This window comes from Stomoxys calcitrans, chromosome 1, assembly GCF_963082655.1.
Source record: "Stomoxys calcitrans chromosome 1, idStoCalc2.1, whole genome shotgun sequence".
Taxonomy (NCBI): Eukaryota; Metazoa; Arthropoda; class Insecta; order Diptera; family Muscidae; genus Stomoxys; species Stomoxys calcitrans.
Window position 1 is genome coordinate 19,984,374 of NC_081552.1, and position 19,618 is coordinate 20,003,991.

Genomic DNA, 19,618 nt, shown 5'->3' on the forward strand with positions numbered 1-19,618 from the left:
ATTCTACACAATATTTTTCAGTGGCAACATAAATGTCTTGGCTGCAACCGAAAATTTCGCTAGAGGTGTGTAGAATACAAGATGGCGACAAACATCGATTTATAATTTTGGCCGAATTTTAATAGTTGTTGGCTAATAAAAAACATATGTCCTGTAGTTAATCGTTTTTATTTGCAAATAACTTTATTTAATGTTGCATGGAGCTATTTAAACGGCCGGGCCGAATTTTATATACCCTCCACAATGGTCGCATCTGTCGAGTTCTTTGCGCAGTATCTCTTTTTAGGCAAACAGAGAATAATAAATAAGGACCGAGGACGGATGAGGAGCTATATCAAGTTATAGTCCAATTCGGGGCTCAAGAAGCAAAATCGGGAGATCGGTTTATATGGAAGCTGTATCAAGCTATAGATCGATTCTGACAATATTGCACACGTATGTTGAAGACAATGGGAGAAGCCGTTGTACAAAACTTGTGCCAAATCTGATGAGAATTGAGCTCTCTAGAGGCTCAAGAAGTCAAGATCCCAGATCGGTTAATATGGCAGCTATATCAGGTTATGGACCGATTTGGACCATACTTCGCACAAATGTTGGAAGTGATACGAAAACACTACGTGCAAAATAACAGTCAAATCGGATAAAAATTGCGCCTTCTAAAAGCTCAAGAAGTCAAGACTCAAGATCGGTTTATATGGCAGCTATATCAGATTATGAACCGATTTGAAACATATTTAGTACATATGTTGGAAGTGATATTAAAACACTATTTGCAAAATTTCAGCAAATCGGACGAAAATTGCACCCTCTAGAAATAGGTTTTTAATGGCAGCTATATCAAAACATGGACCGATTTGGCCCATTTACAATCCCAACCGACCTACACTAATAAGAAATATTTGTGCAAAATTTCCAGAGGCTAGCTTTACTCCTTCAAAAGTTAGCGTGCTTCGGACAGATAGACGGACGGACGGACGGACATGGCTAGTTCGACTTAAAATGTCACGACGATCAAGAATATATATACGTTATTCGACGCATATTTTGAGGTGTTACAAACAGAATGACGAAATTAGTATACCCCCATACTATGGTGGAGGTTAAAAAAAACTTTCTCATAGCCGGAAATTCTTCTTTTAATTTAAAAACATCACAAATCTAAATAAAATGAATACAATTATTTTGGAAGTGTTATCAATACCAATTTATTCGTATAAAACTTATGCGGATATTTTTTTTGTGGTACGAAAAGCCCGCTGCCCACTTATTAATTGATTGTGCAGACGTATCAGAAATGTTAAAAAAAAAAACTTATTAAAACGTGAATTTTTGGATACCCGCCATCATGAATATATTAATCATCATATGTTAACTCCACAACCTGGATCTGGATCATATTTATTCAGGTCCGGAGAACTCTTATACAAGTAATAGTTTCAACGAAATTAGACAATAAATTCGCTTTTTGTGGGATTAAGACCCATAATTGGAAGATTGGTTAATATAGCAGCTATATTTTTACAGTCTGATCTGGACCATATTTGATCGAAAGGCTTAAAACATCTCACTGTTTCAAATTTCAGTGAAATCGGGTAGTAAATAAAGCTTTTATGGGCTTCAGACCCTTTATCGGTAGATCGGTCTGTATGGCAGCTATATCTAAATATAGTCCGATCTGAACCATATTTGGGTCCGATGTCGGGAGGCCTAAAACTACTCACTGTTTTAAATTTCAGCGAAATCGGATAAAAAATAAAGCATTTATGGGCTTCAGACCCTTTATCGGCAGATCGGTCTGTATGGCAGCTATATCTAAATATAGTCCGATCTAAACCATATTTGGGTCCGATGTAGGGAGATCCAAAACTACTCACTGTTTTAAATTTCAGCGAAATCTATATAGCAGCTATATCCAAATATGGTCCGATTTGATCCGTTCAAGAGCTAAACCTGCGTGCAATAAAAAAACGTATATGTGCCGAATTGTAGCTCAATATCTCAATTTTTGAAGACAGTAGAGTGATTACAACAGACGGACGGATAGACAGACACACGGTTATCGTTAAATCGCCTTAGAAATTTACAACGATCCGAAATATAAATACTTGGAGGGTCGGAAATGAATATTTCGATGTGTTGCAAACGGAATGACCGAATGAATATACCCCCTATCCTATGGTGGTGGGTATAAAAATGACAATCCCTTAACTAGTTTTCGAGATGTAACATTTGAAATCGGATCAAAATTTTATTATATTGAAAATCGAAAAAGGTCAACTTTGAACGGCCGTATCCCTTAAACTAAAATCTGACATTTTTGTGGGTAGGATTAATGAAACGCGTCCCATGGTGGTTCGTATGTTGCGATTTCTGGCTTTCCTTTTCCATTTGCAAAGAAAATCTCCGATCATTGAGCTCTTCTCATAAGAGAAACAAACAAAAATTTTTAAATTTAATGATCTTCGCCCTAACAGGCAAAAAACTTTAAAATTAAAAAAAAAATCGGCAGAGCCCGGCCCGGATTCGAACCTGGGAACACGGAGCGGCAGCGAGTGGCAACGAGTCGTTTTGCCCTTATAAATTGTAGGGGAAAAACGAGTCGTTTTCAGAGCATTATAAAGGGAGAAGTACTATAACAGAAGAATTGTGGCAAATTGCGATTTTGAAAAAATGTGGGGAGCTATATCAGATTATAGACCGATTTCAACCATCACAGTTGTTGGAAGTCTTAAAGGAACACTACATGCAAAATTTCAGCCCAATCTTCTTCTAATACGGAGTCTTATAAAATTAAAAATAGCGTCGGTAACAGGATGTAACTCTACCTCACTCTTTTGTCGATCCCGAAAGGTCGGCTCTCTTTCCATTGAAACGGACTGAAACTGCAGCATTCCTATACAGCTCTTTAATTAGTGTCACGATTTTTTCAGGGATGCCCGTATTCAACAACGTGCTTCACATTGAACTTCGCGAAACTGTGTCAAAAGCACTTTCGAAGTCGATGAATAAAAGTTATAGGTGTGTATTAAGTTCTGCAGACTGTTCAATGATGAATTTGTGTGTGTTTTTTTTTAACTTTCCTATAGCTCTTAATAAATCAGTCTTTAGAATGTTCATGGGCGAAATGAATTGACATTTACCCTCCATCATAGGATGGGGGTATACTCATTTCGTCATTCTGTTTGTAACTCCTCGAAATATTCGTCTAAGACCCCATAAAGTTTATATATTCTTGATCGTCATGACATTTTAAGTCGAACTAGCCAAACAATGAATGCTGAAATTTTGCATGACGTGTATGGTTGACGACGAGTGACGAGTATGGTTGAAATCGGTCCTGATATAGCCGTCATATAAACCTATCTGGAGTCTTGACTTCTTGAGCGTCTAGAGTGCGCAATTCCTATCCGATTTGGCTGAAATTTTGCACGACGTGTTTTGTTATGACTTCCAACAACTGTGCCAAATATGGTTGAAATCGGTCTATAACCTGACATAGCTGCCATATAAACCGATCTGGGGTCTTGACTTCTTGAGCCACTAGAAATTTTGTATGAGGTGTTTTGTTATGACTTTCAACAACTGTTCTAGGAATAGTTCAAATTGATCCATAACCTGATATAGCTGCCATATAAATCGATCCGGGGTCTTAACCTCCCTATTTTACTTCTTCAGCATCTTAAGTGCGCAATTTTTACTAGATCTGGCTGAAATTTTACACAATGACTTCTACTATGGTCTCCAATATTGAATATTCTTTTATCCTTTGTTTGTCTAAAAAGAGATACCGTTGAGAGAGCTCGACAAATGCGATCCATGGTGAGGGTATATAAGATTCGGCCCGGCATAACTTAGCACGCTTTTACTTGTTTTTAATTAATTTTTCATTCATATTTTCTACAAATTAAAGTTTTATTGAAAACGTTGACAGTTCTTTTTGAAAAAAAAAACCTTTTAAAACAACAATGATTTGTTTTAGTCCTATGTTTCAGAGCTTTCCGATCTGCTGCGTTTACATTGTTTCTACCTGCGGCCAGTTTGCAAAACACGCTGCTTTATCCAAATAAAACTGCAATGGTGTTCATTTTAGTTGTCGAAGGTTTTGAATTTCCAACGTATCCTCATTATGTCGAATAGACAAACAAACGGCATCAATCAACATTGTCACAACATAAATATCGTAGTCAAGGCATTTTTTTTTTTGCATTTACACGCACATTTTCAAATGAAAATTCGGTCAACATTTGATCTAGGTTTAATTTTTTTCTTTTTCAAAAAAATCTTTCTGCATTTTTTTTATTTGAAAACATATTTTATTTTCAATTTATTTAAGATTGAATCATCAAATTCTTTTGTTGGCTTATAGAGCAGATTAAATTTTTTAAAACTTAATTTTTTGATGAAAGACCGAGAATCAATGCCGTGCGATAATCACACAAAGGTCTGATGGGAATGGAGAACACAAACATATTTTTGATAACGAATAAAAAAAGCCTTTTCAGTATATTTTAATTATTCTTAACTTTAGTATATTGATTAAATACAATCTTTTTTTAAATGCTCAAATATTTAAAATTCAAAACTAGTTCAATATATTTTGATTTTTACGAAACAGAGATTTTCAACCAGAAATAAAGTTGTGTTAAGTTTAAGTAATTGCATAAACATTTCTTTCTTTGATATTTTTCATTTTCTTTTTTTTTGCACTATTTTTCCATAACAAATTTTAATTATAATGTTTTGTTTTATATATATATTTTTTATATAAACTTTTCCATGAACAACTGTTTCTTTAAAAAAAATAATTTTTTTAACATTTGCCTGGTACCACTACATTAAAAGATTGGAATTAACAAGCGACCGATTCTCTTTTCATTTCGAATGCTCACGTTAGACTGACGATGTGTTGCATATTTGCGCCTCTCACAACTGAGGGTAGAGTTGTTTTATTTTTGTTCTTGTTTGAGACCAGCCCATTCATTAAATTTGTAGGTGTGTATATGTGCATAATTTGAGGTAGGAGAATGCGTATATACTCAATATTACAATAAGGGTTGCCATTTACCAAGAAGTAGAAACAAATTTCAAGGCAATACAGTCACATTGCTTTAAGGAGAGGCGACAACAAAGGGTTAGGTTTAAAAACACAACACTCTGAGATTTCACATTAGAAGATTTATGGAAATATGGGGAAGAATTTGGAAATATTAAATAAAAAAATAGCAGATGTAATTGTGTCCATTTTATATTCATCTACATCTATTGAGATATAATTATACCCTACAGGGTATTATATATTTGTGCACTTGTTTGCAACGCTAAGAAGGAGACAAGGTAGACCCATTGATGAGTATACCGATCGGCTTAGAATCACTTCCTGATTGGATTTAGTCCAGTCCGTCTGTTCATCGGTCCTTCTGTCCGTCTGCCTATCTGTCCATGTATTCTTGTAATCAAGGTACAGGTCGCATTTGCTGTTTGATTTTCATAAAATTATGCATAAGTCTCTTGGTCCAAGGACGAACGCTATTGATTTTGAATAAAATCGGTCTAGATTTAGATATTGGGTAAAATAGGTTGGGTTGGGTTGCCCAAAAAGTAATTGCGGATTTTTCATATAGTCGGCGTTGACAAATTTTTTCACAGCTTGTGACTCTGTAATTGCATTCTTTCTTCTGTCAGTTATCAGCTGTTACTTTTAGCTTGCTTTAAAAAAAAATGTAAAAAAGTATATTTGATTAAAGTTCATTCTAAGTTTTATTAAAAATGCATTTACTTTCTTTTAAAAAATCCGCAATTACTTTTTGGGCAACCCAATATATCTTTCATTCTATGTGCCCTTTTAAAGCTGTAGAAGCTGCAATTTTGGCCCGATCTTCACAAAATTTGCACGAAGTATTTTTTTTGACGTCCCAATATGTGTACAAAATTTTATAAAAATCGGATCAGATTTAGATACAGCTCCCATATATATCTTTCATCCGATATGCCTTTTAAAAGCTGTGGGAGCCACAATTTTAGTCCTATATTTACCAAATTTAGCATAATATGTTTCGGGTGACATCTTAATACGTGTGCAAAATTTCATCTTAATCGGTTCAGATTTAGATATAGCTTGCATATATAACTTTCATCCGATTTGACCTATAAAGACTGTAGAAGGCACAATTTCCGATTTCCGATTGGTCTGATCTTTACCAAATTTGGCACGAAGTGCTTTTTGTGACGTCCCAATATGTGTGCAAAATTTCATTGAAATCGGTTCAGATTTAGATATAGCTCCCATATATATTTTTCATCCGATATGGCCTTTTAAGGCTGTAGAAGGCACAATTTTTGTCCGATCTTTACCAAATTTGGCACGAAGTGCTTTTTGTGACGTCCCAATATGTGTGCAAAATTTCATTGAAATCGGTTCAGATTTAGATATAGCTCCCATATATATCTTTCATCCTATATGGATTTTTAAGGCTGTTGAAGGCACAGTTTTGGTCCAATCTTTACCAAATTTGGCACGAAGTGCTTTCTGTGACGTCCCAATATGTGTGAAAAGTTTCATCAGAATCGGATCAGATTTATATATAGCTCCCATATATATCTTTCATCCGATATGGTCTTTTAAGGCTGTAGAAGGCACAATTTTGGTCCAATCTTTACCAAATTTGGCACGAAGTCCTTTTTTGACTTCCCATTATGTGTGAAAAGTTTAATCAGAATCGGATCAAATTTGTATATAGCTCCCATATATATCTTTCATCCTATATGGACTTTTAAAGCTGTTGAAGGCACAGTTTTGGTCCAATCTTTACGAAATTTGGCACGAAGTGCTTTTTGTGACGTCCTAGTACGTGTGCAAAATTTCAACAGAATCGGATCAGATTTGTATATAGCTCCCATCTATATCTTTCATACGATATTCGATTTTAAAGCTGTAGGAAACACAATTTTGGTCTCATCCTTACAAAATTTTGCAGATGTTTTATTCGACGAATAATTTCTGATTTAAGTCTTTAGGATCAATTTGATCGGAATCTAGGGGCATCACTAAATTTGTACACTAGAGAGGCTAGAGAGATGGCCCTAATATATTTCCCAAAACTAAGTTAAAACCAGAAAATCTATCACTACAGCTCACAAAGACACGCATTGGAAAAAATAGCTAGCGGACAGGGATCGAGCTTGGTTGGTGTCCTACTTATATCATAAAGGCATTTTAGCAATGAATTTGATATATGTAAGTACAACATGATCTTCGATCATTTAGCTCGTCTCGAAGGAGAAACAACATGAGAATTACAAAATTAATATTATTTACGTTATTTTTTCCATAGGTCTTCACCTTTGGGAAAAAACAGTCGGTCATATACGACTAAGAAAATGAATAAAGAATTGTAATTAATATTCCCTTTTCTTAAAGTACATTTGAATCTCGATTACGATTACTGATTTGAGCACGGTTAATAGAGGTTTTTTTCTTAAATTTCCGGTAGTCCCATACAGAGTTTCTATGATTTTAATATAAACTAGTATATAGAAAGCTTCTTAAAAAATATATACATACATTTTTGTAGTACATATATGCAATGTTGTTTGTTTTTGCGTGTGTATGCTAAGTTCGTTTTTGGTTAGTTTGTATGCGATGAACCTGCGTTACATTTTTCTCTGAAATTTATGGATTACTATTGTTTTCAAGACATTTCAACAGAACACTATAAGCCTTTATTGCTTAAGCTTATGGGGGATTTGGCTTTGGCTTTTTTGTGTTTCCTTCGTCTGATTCTTCGGAATCCCCATTAGTCTCGTATTCTTCCCTTTGATTAGCCATATATTGCCATCAGATACAATAGCGCACGATGTGACATCACCATCGGCCTCCATCTATTTTGAGAGGTCATTAATTCAACATCCATAGGATTTTCGTTATCGTGGGACAGCAGGTTGTTCTAAACATTATGTAGAACAGCAGGTTGTTCTACATAAACATTATTGTAAACTTGTGGGGTTACATTGTCCCAAGATATAACAGCTGCCTTGATATTCAAAGATTTGGCGAAATCATGTATGCTGTCTGTTTTTTGGGGTGATAAATATACGGTGGCTGAAGTTTCGGGTTGTGCCTTGAACAATAGGCTGAATTGTGGAAGAAATGCTACTATAACTTTTCCATAACTTCTTTTTGCATATAACTTCTATCTAGAAGCAAAAGTACTTTGCACTCCTTATCAAAGCTAATGTTTTATAGAGTTTCGAGAGGAAAAAAATGCAAATTTGCCCATGAACATTCTATTAAGAAACAGTTGAAACTTCTCACAAATCAATGAGTGCAGTTCGATTCAATTTTAAGCTCAATAATAAGGGACCTCCTTTTTATAGCCAAGTCCGAACGACGTGCGGCAGAGTGAAACCTCTTTTGAGGAAAAGATTTTACATGACAACCACCGCTGAAAATTTTTCTGATATTCCTGCCTGAATTCGAACTCAGGCGTTCGGCGTCATAGGCGGTAATGCTAACCTCTGCGCTACGGTTTCCTCCAAATTTCTAGAGGCATATTTGAAATTATTTTCTTCTTTTGTATTAAATCCTCTAAAGTTTGTTTGTCTACATAATGTTTTCCGATAACAAACCAACGGAGATGTGTTTTTACTGTGATTCAGTTGTAATCTATATCTAAATCAGGACAGATTTTAATGAAATTTTGCGCACGTATTGGAACGTCAATGCGACCTGTAAGTTGATCGCAAGAATACATGGACAGACGGACATAGTTAAATCGAATCAGGAAGTGATAAGCCGATCGGTAAACTTATCAATGAGTCTAGCTCTTCTCCTTCTAAGCGTTGCAAACAAATGCACAAAGTAATAATACCCTGTACCACAGTGGTGGTGTAGGGTATAAAAAGCCATGAATCATTAGACCTTTAAAACTTTAACATTTCACATCAATGACACTCGTTTGCTCTACACACGAACCTTCCTTTTTCTAATTTATTTACGATTCAATATTTAATTTCACTTCAATGTTTGGCATACTCTCAACAGATTTTTTTAGGTTTTGCGTTATTAATGGATACAGCAAAATATAAAAATTGAAAGGCATTAGTACATGGCACGCAATTATTTGCGCAAAAAAAAAAACTACGCTAAAAATGCAGCAAACCCTGCCAAGTGAATAATCGTTTTCATTAGCATCAAAGAACAACCAAGCCAAATTAGAAAAAAGTTATTGTAGCATCACGGTACGGTAGCCTCATTAGGTTAGTTTGAACAGAGGGTGCAGATATTAATCCGGCCCATGGCACTATGGACATACACCTAAGCCAGTAATCGGCTTGTTGTGCGCTCTAAATACACAAAAAAAGTAACCTCGAAAAAGAAAATCTAAGTTAGGAATTCCGTGCTACTTACAAAATCTTTAATTGTTTTCCATGCCACTTCCCTAAATTGGTTCATGTCTGGCATGGTGTCCCCACCTAATTGCCGCGAAAGCCGGGCAATAACAAAGGTAATGCTCCAACGTCTCATCATCTTCCCCGCATGCCTTACACATACTATCACTTGCCGCACCGATATTATATAAGTGAGCTCGTAGTGCCCTTTATGATCTCCTCCTCCTTCTTACTTCCTTTCAGTAATAGTCTCGCCTCACGATCTGAATCCCTCCATAGGATTTTCGTCGTCCTACTGATCGTTTCGTCGTTCCACAATGTTGCATGCGCATTCGTTACCCACTCCCTTAACTCGGACTGCGTCGACCCGAAAGGCTTCGGGTTAACCAATTTATTGACGACAGTCCTCTGGCCTTCACCGCCAAATCGTCTGTCCTTTCATTTCCCCTCTGTTATAGCCCGGCACCCAAACGATGCGGATTTTACCATCCTCTGAGAAGGCGTTAATCTCCTTCTTACACTGCAAGACTGTTCGTGATCTTACCGTCCTGTTTGTTTTTGCCCTAATTTTACTGTCGGTAAAGATGTTCACACTCGACGTCCTCGCGTTGGCAGCACATCACTTCACGCATTCCCTGATCGTCTGGATTTCCGCCAGCAGGATCGTATTGTGGTCGGGCATTCTAAAACAGATCTAGTCTCTGGGTTCTCAATGTAGACCCCCAGACCCACTCTGTCACCTAACTCTGATCCATCCGTGTAACATGAACTTCCAGACGCCATTACAAGGGTTCCGTTAGTCCAAGACTGCCGCTGGCAGCAGTGCCTTACACTCGATCTCAAGTGACGTCTCAGGTATTCAATCGGAAAACTCTCCCCTTCCTTCCAGGTTTCCTATCGTCGCCTTGATTATACCGCGATGGTACGAGCTGCTCCAATCCTGAATCCAGTATCCCATCGCCTTAAGTCTCATAGCCACAGTGGCTGCCTCACATTTAATCTGTATGTCAATGGGTCGTATATCTATATCATCACTCCGCCTATGCCAAGACAACATTTTCTCTGAACCTGTTGTATGGTCCATATGTTGCAATTTTTCTCCATAACAGTCCACCAAACTACTGAGGCATAAGTAAGTATTGGTCTAATCACGCTCCTGTAAAGCCAGTGGACTATCCTCGGATTCAGGCCCCATTTCGAGCCTACCGCCCGTCTACATAGTACCCAACACTGCGAGCCTTCTCAGTACTCTCCTGAATGTGACATTTCTTATTTAGTTTCCTGTCCAAGTATTTGACCTAGTGAAATATTGAAATCGTCTTATTGAGGTAACGTTGTGCGTTAAATTGGCCCACCTTCGTCTTCCTCGTGAATAGGCATACTTCAGTCTTCCCTGGGTTAACATTGAAACCTCTGGGTCTAGCCCAGTCATATGCCATATGCAAGACCCTTTCGGCCTTTCTTCATAGCTGGTTCGGATTCTTACCCCTTAGAAGTATTATAACATCGTCTGCATAGCAGACACTTCAGTCAACATCCGTAATAGGTTATTTATGGTGGCATGCCTCGTGCCACTTTCTCCCTTATATTTATGTCATGGGACCCACAATTTATCTACCTGTTCCTTAGCATATCCAGTCCCTAAGGACCCGGTCTACCGCACATTATTAAACGCCCCCTTGGTTCAAGCTAGCAAAATATCGATGGTACTATCGATATTTAATTTTTTGGCTAAATATCGATTTTTTTCTGTCGATATTTTTACTAAGTTTTGCGATTTGCAAAATTAAAAAAAAATCTAAGCTGACAAAAGAATGCCAGCAGTAAAACAGCGAACAGCAGCAAAAAAAAAAAAGGTTCAAGAAGTCAAGACCCAAGATCGGTTTATATGGCAGCTATATCAAAACATGGACCGATATGGCCCATTTACAATACCAACCGACCTACACTAATAAAAAGAATTTGTGCAAAATTTCAAGCGGCTGCAAAATAAATTTAGTTAAAAGGCATAATTCAACGTTTTTTTTTTTTTTTTGACCGTACTTGGCACAGTTGTTGGAAGTCATAATAGAATGAATGTGCAAAATTTTAACTAAATCGGACGAACATTGCGGCTTTCAGGGGCTAAAGATGTCAAATCGGGAGATCGGTTTATATGACAGAAATCGGACAAAAAATTGCGGCTTGTAAGGACTCAAGAAGTCAAATCAGGAGATCGGTTTATATGGGAGCTATATCAGCTTATAGACCGATTCGAACCGTACAAGGCACAGTTGTTTGAAGTCATAACACAACACTACACACAAGATTTCAGCCAAATCGGGCAAAAATTACGGCTAAGAAGAGCTAAGAAGTCAAATCGGGAGATAGGTTTATATGGGAGCTACATCAGGTTATAGACCGATTCGACCGACCGACCGATTTCAGCTAAATCTGACAAAAATTGGGCCTTGCAGGGGCTCAAGAAGTCAAATCGGGAGATCGGTTTATATGGAAGCTATACAGATTTAGATATGGAACTGATATGGCCCATTTGCAATCCCCAACGACCTACATCAACATTAAGTAAATGTGCAAAATTTCAAGCAGCTTTTTGCACATAACGCTGAGGAATGACTTTCAACAATTGTGCAAAGTATTGTCTAAATCAGTCCATAACCTGATATAGCCGCCATATAAAACGATCTCCCAATTAGCCTTCTTGAGCTTCTAGAGGGAGCAATTCTTATCAGAATTGGCTGAAACTTTGACCATAATACTGCGGAATGACTTCCAACAATAGTGCCGAGTATTGTCAAAATCAGTCCATACCCTGATATAGCTGCCATATAAACCGATCTCCCGATTATATTTCTTGATCTTCTAGAGGGCGCAATTCTTATCCAATTTAGTTGAAATGTTGCATATATCGTTTTGGTAGGACTTTCAACATCTGTGCCATGTATGGTCTAAATATGATAAAGCTGCCATATAAACCGATCTCCCAATTTGACACTCTGAGCCACTGGAGGGCGCAATTTTAACGATTTGCCTGAAATTTTGGAGGTGGTATTTTTCTATGACTTCTAACAGCCATGACAAGTATGGTCCATATCGGTCAATAAACGAAATTTTGTGTGATCTCTTATAGTAACCTTTTTTTATCCAAAGTATCCAAATTCCGCCTGGGTACCTAGGAGGGACGCCCCACCCCAAATCTTACCAAATACATATATATAGACCAATCACAACAGTATGGGGCTCAAATGAAAGATATTTAAGATTAGAAAACATATTTGATATCTAATTTTCGGACCAAGTGTTTGGGAGACCACCCCAGCCCCCAAAATACCTCTAAATCGGACATATTTTCCGACCATGGCAATATGGGACTCAAATGAATGGTATTTCCGAGTAGAATACGAATTTGACACCCAAATCTGGGACCAAGTTTCTGGGGTCCATCCCTTCCCCAAAACACCACCCAAACAGGACTTATTTACTGGCCATTGCAATATGGAGCCCAAATAATAGGTATTTGAGTGTAGAATACGAATACGATATCCAAATGTGGGACCAAGTGTTTGGGGGACCGCCCGTCTCTAAAATCACCCCCCAAAGAGAACAAATTTACGACCATGGCAATATGGGGCTTAAATGAAAGGTATTTGGGAGTAAAGCACGAATCTGATATCAATATTCGGGAAAAGTGTCTATGGCGTCACGTCTCATCGCCATACCACTACTCAAAAAGGACGTATTTGCTGACCATTCCAATATGGGGAGGAAGAGGTATTTTAGAGTGGAACACGAATCTGTTATATATTTTCAGGGCCAAGTCACTGAGTGGCCGCCCCATCCCCCATAACAACCCCCAAATAGGATGTATATGCTCACCATGACAATTTGGGCCGTAAGAGAGTGGATTCCGATATTGATAGTTTTTAGGGTTCATACCCCAAACCGCACATATTTGCTGACTAGAGTAGAATATGAATGTGACATCCAAATGTGGGGCCATGTATTTGGCCCTTCCCCAAAACATCCCCAAAGAGGGAGTACAAATTTACCGACCATGGCAATATGTGACTCAAACGAAAAATATTTGAGATTAGAAAACGAATTTGATAACCAATTTTGAGACCGAGTGTTTGGGGGACGCTTCATCCCATAAACTTCCCTAAAACCAATGGTAATTGAATGGAATTTGAAAGAAGAGCACAATGTTTATATTTTTCAAAACCATGATTTACCGATCATGGCAATATAGGGCTCAAATGAGAGGTATTTGGGAATAGAGCACGAAATTCATACCCACTTCCGGCAGTCCACACCACCCCCTAAACCTACCAATAACCACCCTAGGGGCCTTCACACTCCCATACATAATCCCCATGGGAATATCGGGGTCAAATAGTGTATTTTAAGAGTGGAGTACATCTAACATCCAAACTTAAATTACCCCTTAACCCCCCTTCGAGCGAATTCGTAGTACAATAAAGTTAATATGGGATTCAGATAAAGTCATTTATATTGTTATGGTATTAGTCAAGCGATATACAGATACTATTGGGTTGCCCAATAAGTAATTGCGGATTTTTCATATAGTCGGCGTTGACAAATTTTTTCACAGCTTGTGACTCTGTAATTGCATTCTTTCTTCTGTCAGTTATCAGCTGTTACTTTTAGCTTGCTTTAGAAAAAAAGTGTAAAAAAAGTATATTTGATTAAAGTTCATTCTAAGCTTTATTAAAAATGCATTTAATTTCTTTTAAAAAATCCGCAATTACTTTTTGTGCCTAATAATTAATTGCGGATTTTTTAAAAGAAAGTAAATGCATTTTTAATAAAGCTTAGAATGAACTTTAATAAAAATACCTTTTTTACACTTTTTTTCAAAAGCAAGCTAAAAGTAACTGCTGATAACTGACAGAAGAAAGAATGCAATTACAGAGTCACAAACTGTGAAAAAATTTGTCAACGCCGACTATATGAAAAAACCGCAATTACTTTTTGGGCAACCCAATATATATACATTTGCGACATTTCCTAAATTGTGTTCGGTATAAGTGTAACATTAGGGTAAAATTTTTTTCTTCAATCGAAATCACTATAAGTCAGAGATTTACCTATTTTACAAATTCGCAGTCCAGAATTAAAAATATATTATACATCGACTCACCTTCAAAGCCTATATTTGAGCTTCCCCATTGTGAGTGGAGCACATTCCCATCTAAACGCAAGATCAAAACTAAAAATAAATAGAAATTAAAAATATATTACATAAAAAAAATTACAAAATAAATTTCCACATTTAAAATACTATCAATGAAAGAAAATAAAAATTTCAATTACAAAATCTTAAACAATTATTCGAAATTAAAAGAATTACCATCAACATTTCTTGAGGTGAAATAAAACACAAAAATAATTCTGTCGCATAGTGTTGTTCTCTGCCCAATGCAGTCTATGTCCAAATTAATATTTTCAAGTTCTCAATGCAAGATTAAATACAACAAAAAGTATGTATTGTAAAAATAAAAAAAGTTGTTTCGATTTTTTTGCATGTTTTGTATTTTAGTTTGTCATTTTCGCTTGAGTGGAAATGTCAAAAAGACCCTCGTTATCAGGGATTTTTTTATTATTTTTATTAAGACATCAAAAACGAAAGGCGATTCATTGCTCGTTACTTCTTTCCTCTATTTTTGTGATTAATGAAGCTAAAGTAAATGCTGTTTTCAGCGGGGTTCTGGCAATTGGTGCAAATTAAAAGAATTTTCACCAATACTCCCGAAATTTTTGGCCAGAAAATTTCATAAAGATTTTGGCTTAAAGAAACTTTTAATAACTTTTCGTTTGAAACAATCACAAAAATATTATCTTTTGAAAAAATCACATTCCGATTCAGTATTAAAAAAAATTGCGTTAACCCATTAACGAACAAATACCCAAGAATAGAACTGCTTTAGAAAAGTTCTAGCTCGAGTTAGGAAAGTGGTGTAGCAATTTGGATTTGCGTAAAGCGACGGCTGAAACCAGTTACATCAATTTTCCCGTAAATTTTTTTGGGGAAAAATTAGCTTGTCGAAAATCGGCAACCATTTATATCCCAAAAATCAAACGAAAAAATGTATCAAAATTCTTAGAAGTGAGATTTTAATGTCTTGTGGAATTTGATGTTTCTATATTAAAAAAATAAATGTATGGCAATTTCTTTTGTCAGCAGGGGCGATTTTATGCCGAAATCATTAATCCAGCATTCTTCGTTTAATGGTCATGAAATATAATAAAATTATTTTTTGGTTACAGGGGCTTAGGAAATAAAATGGCATGGGGCTGATTAATATCCGCACCCTCTTTAAAGCCTTATCTAGTTTTTTTTTCAAAAATTTTTAAAATTCAAAATTAAAAAAAAATTCTACATTAATATAAATTCCCTAAATTATGAATATAGAAAATTTCATCCAAATCGGACAACGGAATCGAGGGTCAGGCGTAATGGGCTAAAATTTTGTCATTAAAATATTAATTGAAATTTGTCTATAGAAAAATTTAAGAAAAAAAATTTGCATAACAAAAGACTTTAAAAAATGTTATGCAAAATAGCGTCGCAAAATGCACAATTTTATGGAAACATCGGTTTTAAAAAAAAATCTCGAGGTTAGGTTCTTTTTAGAGATTTTTCGTTGAAATTTAAAATTAAATCATTTTTTATTGAAATTTTTTTTATGAAAATTTTGTCTTTAGAAGGAAGTTAATTAAAATGTTGTCTTTAGACAATTTTTTAAAGAAATTTTGTCTTTAAAAAATGATTTCGAGAGGATCCGGCCCGTACTGAAGTTTTGTCATTAGAGAAAATGAAAATTAGTTTTGAAAAAATTTCATTAAAATTGTTTTTAAATGAATTTCATTAGAATTTAGTCTTTAAGAAAAACTAATTTTAAGGCCTGGGCCTTAGCAAAATTTTATCTTTGTAGAATATAATAAATATGAAATTTTATCATTTTAAAAATGTCATATTTTTTGTTTGGAATAAAGTTAATTTAAAATTTTTCTTTATACAAAATAATTTAGGAGGGGGCTAAAACTTCTCACATATCACTGCGTGTTGTCCGTTTAAAATTTTAAGCTCAATGATAAGGGGCCTCCTTTTTATAGCCGAGTCCAAACGGCGTGAGGCAGTGCGACACCTCTTTGGAGAGAAGTTTTAATGTCGCCAGCATTACGAGGAGATAACCACAGCTGAAAATTTTTTCTAATGTTCTCGTCAGGATTCGAACCCACGCATTCAGCGTCATACTAACCTCTAAGCTACTATGGCCTCCAAAATGAGTTCTGGTAAAACCCGACATACAAATAATTCTGATTAATATTATAAAAGGTTTTTCAACAGGGACGCTACAAAAGTAGACCAATACGGACAGCAAATGATGCCATATTTTTTCCCGCTCTTTAGACATTTCTCTTCATTACAGTTTGCCATTTCCTAATGGAAAGATATACGAGCCAACAACGAGTCGAAATAATTAAAATGTACAACCGAAATAAGGAGTCAGTGGCCTCAACGTTAAGAGCGCTACGCCCAAGACTCATTCTGGCAGAATGGCTTCGTCAATAAGCTAAATATGCGTTATTGGTTGGTCAGACAGCCGATCTAGCCATGTCCGTCCGTCCGTCTATCGAAATCACGATAGCTCAACCTCAACCTGTCTTTGAACACTCTTATAGTTCCCGATGTCTGGGAAATGGGTAGAGTGATCCCGCAACTGAAGCCTGGAAAGGACCCGAGTTTGGAGGAGTCGTACAGACCAATCTCCTTTCTCTCACCAGTAGCAAAGACATTTGAGGCATTACTCCTCCCGAGTCTCGTAGGAGAATTTCCATTCGCCTACCATCAACATGGATTTCGAAGACTTCATTGCACAACAACTGCTTTGCATGCCATCATCCAATCTCATTTCTCTCACCAGTAGCAAAGACATTTGAGGCATTACTCCTCCCGAGCCTCGTAGGAGAATTTCCATTCGCCTAGCATCAACATGGATTTCGAAGACTTCATTGCACAACAACTGCTTTGCATGACATCACCGCACACATTTGCCGTGGCTTCAATCAGCCCAGGCCATGTGATAGGACGGTCCTTATGGCACTGAACCTGAACACGGTCAGCCATGCCAAACTATTTGAGGACATCGCCAACACGTCCCTCCAGCCAGGCCTGAAACGCTGGGCCGCGAATTATCTGTGTGGTCGCCAGTCATTTGTGGAATTTAGGGATAAGAAGTCGAAGCACCGTACAGTGAAACAGGGAGTTCTCCAAGGTGGGGTGATATCTCCGGCACTGTTTAACCTCTACCTATGCTCCATTAAACCACCTCCATACGGCATAAAGATCGTATCATATGCGGACGATTGTACGATCATGGCATCAGGCCCCCACCCATTGTTGACATCTGCAATAGGTTGAACGTCTACCTCAACGAACTTGCCACATATTTCGCTGCAAGAAACCTGAAGATATCTGCTACCAAATCTTCAGCCACATTTTTCACTAGAAATACGAGTGAGGTAAATACTGAGCTGACTGTGATGGTCGATGCAGAAATGATTCCGACCATCAAATGTCCCAAAATACTTGGCGTCACATTTGACAGCTCTGACACATTCTCACCACATGCCACTGCAATTTGCGATAAAGTCAAAAGTAGAAACAAGGTCCTCAAGTCACTTGCTGGCAGCACATGCGGTGCAGACAAAGAAACCTGGTTGAACACGTAAAAAGGGCCAGTGTGGTCACGTCAGCTTTGTGATACGCAGTGGGATAATATTCAGATCTGTCAGAATGCCGCCCTCCGAACTGCGATGAGCTGTCTCCTCAGTTCTCATGTGGACCACCCCCATCAATTGACAAAGATCCTACCAGTGAGAAGACATAACTACATGCTGTCTAAACAATACCTTTTGGGCTGCTATTGCAGAGACCATACAAATCATCCTCTTGTGGATAGATATCCACCGCCCAAAAGCCTTAAGGTAGCCTCAAGATCAAGCGGCATATCAAGCAGGTTTAGACAACATTCAAGATTCGGTAAATGTCTACCGGGTAAATGTAGTCCTTGGAGAACGATCGCCTCCGATTGCACCTGAATCCCGCAAACCAGAGTACTTCTGCCTCAATTACGTTTAAGCAGATGCAGCCGCCGCAACTCCCACAGAGCAAGGATTGACGCCGACGCGCATTATGTATGCCCCGATTGTAACCAGGGACCGCACGATACAAGTCACCTGGTTAACTGCCCAGCCTGACCCACTCGACTCAGATCCAAATCCCTGTGGACGCAACCCATCTTAGTCGCAGAGTTCCTGGGTCTTGACACTCAATAGAATCAAGCAGACGAAACTGCTACCACAACAACAACAACTATGGAATGCGTTTCGTCTTGGTTAGAAAACTTTTCAACAATATAAGGGGTGATGGTTTAAAGGGCCGTGGGTTGGTATGTTATATTTGAATCGTATTAATTGCGAAAACGCCTCATTAACCACGCTCGACAACCATGTCTATTAGCTGTACTTTTTCCCAATGTATTTGCAAAGAAAATCTCGGTTCATTGAGCTCGCCTCGAAAGAGAAACAAACAAAAATTGTAAAATTTAATGATCTTTGCCCTAACAGGCAAAAAAATTAGGAATGAAATTTTTATTTGAAGAAAAAATTTTATTAGAATTTGGTGTGAAGAAATTTGTGTCTTTAACACATGTCATTTTTGTATTCACAAAATAGTCTTATTGAAAGTTTGTCTTTGTTTTTGGAAATTTTTAAGAAAAATATCAATAAAATTTTGTTTTTAAAAATTACTTTGAAACGTCTTAAAAATATTGTGTTTAGAAAATTTTTTTATAAAAAATTTGTCTTTAAAAAATATTTCATTGAAAAATTCTTTTAAGGAATATTACGTACAATTTTTGTTTAAAAAAAATCGTTGAAATTTTGTTAAAAAATCATTGAAATTTTGTGTTTGCAAAAAATTTTATTTAAGTTTAATGCTTTTTTGGTTTGTTTCTCTTTTGAGACGAGCTCAATGATGATTTAATGCTTTGGAAAAAATTTCATTATAATTTTAAGCTTTAGAAAAAATGTCATTAAAATTTTGTTTAAAAAATTGCATTGAAATTTTGCTTAAAAGAATTGCATTGAGATTTTGTCTTAAAAAATTGTATTGAAATTTTGTTTTTGGAAAATTTTTATTAAA

The 19,618-nt window shown here is 36.7% G+C and overlaps 1 protein-coding gene across 1 annotated transcript in view; it reads right to left on the minus strand.

The window, feature by feature from the left end:
- LOC106084653 (uncharacterized) overlaps positions 1-19,618 on the minus strand; it is a 145,536-nt gene that overhangs the window by 37,577 nt on the left and 88,341 nt on the right. The window contains exon 4 of the mRNA XM_059364477.1: positions 14,549-14,617. Within this exon, the coding sequence (XP_059220460.1) occupies positions 14,549-14,617 (69 nt within the window). The remainder of the gene's footprint in view (positions 1-14,548; positions 14,618-19,618) is intronic.